The 5,034-nt window shown below is 43.6% G+C and overlaps 3 protein-coding genes across 3 annotated transcripts in view; all 3 read left to right on the forward strand.

Moving 5' to 3' along the window:
• Positions 1 to 2,028: 2,028 nt before the first annotated feature.
• On the forward strand, positions 2,029 to 2,453 carry PHALS_10026 (uncharacterized protein; the record flags this gene model as incomplete). Its single annotated transcript, XM_024725376.1, has 2 exons — positions 2,029 to 2,067; positions 2,259 to 2,453. The coding sequence occupies 2 exons, from the start codon at positions 2,029 to 2,031 to the stop codon at positions 2,451 to 2,453; spliced, it is 234 nt and encodes a 77-aa protein (XP_024576159.1).
• A 1,606-nt stretch (positions 2,454 to 4,059) lies between these two features.
• Positions 4,060 to 4,414, forward strand: PHALS_10027 (uncharacterized protein; the record flags this gene model as incomplete). The annotated part of the gene is made up of 3 exons (XM_024725377.1): positions 4,060 to 4,071; positions 4,155 to 4,237; positions 4,303 to 4,414. 3 exons carry the CDS (start codon positions 4,060 to 4,062, stop codon positions 4,412 to 4,414), a joined length of 207 nt encoding a protein of 68 aa, XP_024576160.1.
• Positions 4,415 to 4,418: 4 nt separating this feature from the next.
• PHALS_15401 (uncharacterized protein) overlaps positions 4,419 to 5,034 on the forward strand; it is a 618-nt gene continuing 2 nt past the window's right edge. Inside the window, exon 1 of the mRNA XM_036407413.1 lies at positions 4,419 to 5,034. This exon is cut by the window's right edge and continues 2 nt beyond it. Within this exon, the coding sequence (XP_036263119.1) occupies positions 4,497 to 4,676 (180 nt within the window). The 5' untranslated portion in view covers positions 4,419 to 4,496 and the 3' untranslated portion in view covers positions 4,677 to 5,034.

Below are 5,034 nucleotides of genomic sequence, written 5' to 3' on the forward strand. Positions count from 1 at the left end.
ACGTGAACCAATGGACTGCGCGACTGAGGTGTTTACGATCTGACAAAGGAACCGAATTTGTAAACAAGATAATGGCTGGAATATCTCAGCAGAACTGCATTGTACACCAGCGTTCCGGTCCATACAGTCCTCAGCAGAACGAAGTGACGGAGCGTATGAACAGGACTATCACGCAGCATGTTGCATTACAAGAGCGTCTCGAAGGAATGGTGGGCGGACGCGGTAACACAACGGTTTATTTAATTAATCGCTCCAGCAATACGGCCGTCCAGACCCAACAAACTGGCTTTCACGATGAAGCCTTAAATGGATCATTTGCGTGTGTTTGGTTCGCACGATGAAGCCTTAAATGGATCATTTGCGTGTGTTTGGTTCGCACGGCTACGCTCAAATTGACGATGTGAAACGGACCAAACGGTAACTCAAGAACTTCAAGTGTATGTTTTTCGGCTACGCAGAAATTGTCAAGGGCTATCGCGTGTTTGACTTAGAGAATGCCAAGATCATAGTGACTCGCTCTGTGAAGTTGGATGAGCGTGATGTTGGCGGCATTTACGACACGCAAGAAGTCAGGACGGAATCAATCATTCAATTAATAAAGGATGGTGATGAAGTCAAGGCTCAGCATCAAGTGGATCGACAGCCAGTTCTGGACACCCGATGGAAGCTGTCGAAGAGCCAGTTGCGGATGTTGAAATGGATGATATGGATCACGCGTCAAGCATCAATGTATAGCGGCCAATGCCTTTTGAGAGCCCTGTACAAAACAGACTTGAGCTTATAAAGCTTCATGAATCGACCTGCAACACGAAGATCGTTTGGTGTTTCGGCCTGAAGTGGAGCAGAAAAGAGCTAGAAGTGAGCCGGTGCTAATGATAAGGAAGGGCTCAGATGACGAAGGTCCAGCGAATCCAAAACGTGCTAGGATTGACGAGGATGGACTAATTGCAGGAGCTATTCTTGCCTACGCTGTTGGCATTGACGATGATACGGACCTACCAACTACGTTTGCTCAAGCAATGGCAAGCGGCGATGCGATGAAATGGCGTTAAGCAATGAATGCTGAGATTCGCTCCCACATGTTGGCCGGAGAATGAGTCTCGAGAAACCGACGCCATGCTTTTGCTTGAATCCTTTCGCGACCAGTCGTGCCTTGCATCGCACGACATCGCCATATTGATCACGCTTCTTGGCAAATACCCATCGTGATCCAATTGTGCGCTTAATCCTTCCTTGTGGCTTCAATGTCCAGGTTCGATTTTCTTCTTAGGTTGTGCAAGTCGCTGGCGTTTAAGAGAGGCCTTTAGACCTAGGATGTCAATGCTACTATCAGTCATGCCGCTGAAACAAAAAATAGCCGAAATCTCGGTCATGCTTTTGGTTCAGGACGAATCGAGCATTGTGTGCCTCCGCTTCATCATTGTCGCCGGAATTGACACAAACTGCGTGTAAAGATGCAAGCGTGGTAGCACCATCGTTTGTGCGGCCAGAAGCCGACCACAAAGTGTCAATTCTCGAATGGATCTAAAAAGATGAGTATCGTAAGCAAAACAGGTTTTTCTGCTGACGCAAATTCAGACATCTTCTCAGTGAGTGCCGCAAGCGTCAGCAAAAAAGTCTACTTAATTGTGCAACGTCAAACAGGTCTTGGACGAAAATCGCTACGAATCAAGAAAGACCAGCATTTCTATCGTTAAACAAGCTCGAGACTATGTAGATCAAATCACAGAAACAAATTGACATCGAATACATGATAGTGGTTTGTTACGAGATTTGGTACGATCAACAACAAATCTGTTGTGATATGGATTGATGGTTGTACCAACCATAACATCATCCGTCCTGGTATCGTCAACAACAATTTAGCACAAATCAAAATACTTGCCGAACGTTTTGATATTACAAGTATATCAGTTCGTAGAATCCTTCTTCGTCTAAAAAAACAAGTTTGAAAGCCAAAGTGTTTGAAAATGTGAAATCGACGGAATGGCCGTCCTCAGAAATTTGTAACATTACTCTTGGAAGCCCATGGCTTTGCAACTACAACTTTGGACATCAATTGAAAAGGTTAGAAACGCGACTGTGCTTTGTGAGAGTTTCTTGCCAAATTTCACAAGAACGAGATATTGTGTACGTCATGCATCCCAAGCCAGACGCAAAACCGAAAAACAAAGCCCGATTCAAATTTTAAATGTTAAAAGTTGAGCAATCTGCACCCGAGAATTTTGTCGCTGAGCTGATGGAAAAGAATTGAATAGAAGAGCTCGAGTCATCGTGGGTATCTAGCATCTTTAAAGTGCCTAAAAAATCTAGTCGTTGGCAAGATCCTGTTGTGTGAAGAATTGTCATTTAAATATGCTGATCAGATGAGTGATCCACTATCGACACACCAACTCGGTCTCCAATATCGCAAAGATTCACTTCCGCGCAGTGAAGTTTTTCTAATTCAGTGATTCACGCATTTCCTCGTTTGCGATGGGGTCATTGTTGTTGTGGATAAGTGATCAGAACGACCTGTCTAAATACCGACACATACTATTGCGAAGCTCACATTAAAATTCTGGACCACATCGATGGCGCGCATGATACCCCCTTCCGCAATTTCTGGAACAAACACTTATCGATGATCGAGTATGCTCACGCTACTTCTGTTGAAATGTCCTCGGGTATGCCCTCCTGCTGTAATATCGATTGAGGACGATTGCAATCGGCCAATATTAGCATGCGCCACTGTTCCCTGGTTGCTGCCAGACGATCATCGACATAGCTCAAGAAAATATACCCAAAGCTCAAGAGCGTCAAACGCAGCATTACGACTGCAAGTCATATTCCAAGTTGGTAATTTAGCGTTGTAATCGACGGCAGATCTGTTAAAATTACACCGCTGAATGCATGTGGAAGATTACGGATGCTGATTACGGACATAATGGTAGTCGCTCATTGGTCTAGATAGATAAGTTTACATTAAGAAGCTTCTAGATGGATCTAGAAAGACAGGCTTAGCCGACAGCATCCCTTGGAATGTACAGTACATCCAACATCTTGATGTGCTTGCCATTAATCCTAGTCAGCTTAACCGTTCCTCATCCGGAGACTTGCAATTTCTTGCCGTCTACAACAGTCACATCGATGCTAGAGACCGACTCATCATTGTTTAGTAGGTCTACGGAGTCATGCGCAATGTCACGCCGTTATCGAATAACCATCCGTCGAGCATTTCTTTCCTACGGAAGGCTGCTCAGCAGTACCAGTAGCTTCCTTGTTTCGTCAACCGGTTGTCCAAAAGCCCGGAGATGAAAAATAATTCATCGAAGACGTCTGCGTGCTTGGTTATTGTCGTAGCACGCTTCGTTATCTAGTTCATGGAGACGGCGTGTCATCTCGATACGATTGTGTAGTGCGATGCGACGGTAGACCTCCTGCTGAGGGTTTCAAGCGTGAACAGCCGTCGTCGCAGGTCGCATCTTAGTCTGATTTTGCAGCTTGATGCTTTATGCGATGGTCCCCAGGGCTTTAGTGTCGTTAAATAACCCATCTTCCGTCATCTCCTTTTTCCTCTTGACGACTTGAACATGCGCCAACAACCCCTAGTACTCCAACGTCAAGCGCATGTTAAAGTCCCAGAAAAATTTGTTTTCACTGCCCAGGAGGACGTCGGCTCGCGTGGACGTAATTGTCGTGTGGATGCTGAGTAGTGGTCTTGTTGCGTCTGTAAATCTAGTAATTATTGGTAAAAACTGACGCAATTGTAAAAAAGTCCTTAGTCCGCTACGCTGTGCTACCTTTAAGCCTACCTGATTTATTGAGACAAATGAACGATTGCAACTACGTACGTGATCACCACACGCATTTGACGTCCCGTACAAGCGTCATGTGGTGTCATTATAACATTTTGATCCTTCCAGCCCTTCTTTATCATCTGTGGATCTTCTGCTTCGGCAATAAAGTATACCTACGTCATGCTGGTGTCGAATTCTTTATTGCGTTTTGGTGTCGCAAGCTTTAACTTAATGATTAGTTTTATTTTTCAAAATCTAAGCCCGCAACTTGCTATAAAGTATGCTGATATCGGTAATAATATCATAATAATCAGTGTTTTACAACATCTTTTGCTAACACCACTAACTCTGTTGCAATTGCTATATCCAAAGCAGACCATCCAGACATCAATGGTTGAAAGAACTACGTTGATCGCCTTGTGTAGGATTTACACGCGCGAAGCGACCATGTTGCTAAAGTGAGATGCTATTTGCGCCAATTTTTATATGGTATTTACGCTTTACGATGTAATTTTTGCTTCAGAGGAGTCAATTTAAATCTTCGTACTCAGTCGCACTTTGAAGCAAAACGATACGAGTATCTTACAATAAATGAGCCTCGTGGAAAACGCATGGCACTAAGGCTGGAACTATGACATGAAAAATAATTGTTGTCGCCACGAGATGAAGACTCGCGGATGAAAGAGCAGAAGTCGTAGACAACATTTGTTTCTGTGGATGAAAAGCATGACTCGAGAAGTTATATCAAGGCGACAGCTTTTCTTCTCTTCTCTTCCACTGATTACATTTATATCAACAAAAAGGTTCGTGAACTACGTGGAAATGGACGCGAATGAGGCGATGGATAAATCAGATGAAATGCAACGCGATGCTGAAGATCGCTACTTTGCTGAATAAGTAAGTTATAAAAGCTTGATGGCATATATCGTTCTTAGCAATATTATTTTTGTTTATGCTCTATAATTCTGCAAATTTCGATATATTTTCTCTTGTGCGCAGATTCATATCCAAGCCTAGACAGAAATATCATGAAACATCTCAAGTGGTGTCCCCCGAACGCCTTGACATGTGGATTTTTCATACTTATTCCTGTCAGCAAGTGTCAATGAAATTCGGCATGAAGTGTGCGATACCAGCTAGTTCATACTGACAGTAGATGTTTTGATCTTCTCGCTCTGATTGTAATGGGAGATATGATAGTTTTAGGTGATCAAACTTGGAGCGGAAGTCGCTACATCAGCTCCTTGATCTGAAC

Source organism: Plasmopara halstedii (assembly GCF_900000015.1).
Source record: "Plasmopara halstedii genome assembly, contig: Scaffold_444, whole genome shotgun sequence".
In the NCBI taxonomy this organism is placed as follows: Eukaryota; Oomycota; class Peronosporomycetes; order Peronosporales; family Peronosporaceae; genus Plasmopara; species Plasmopara halstedii.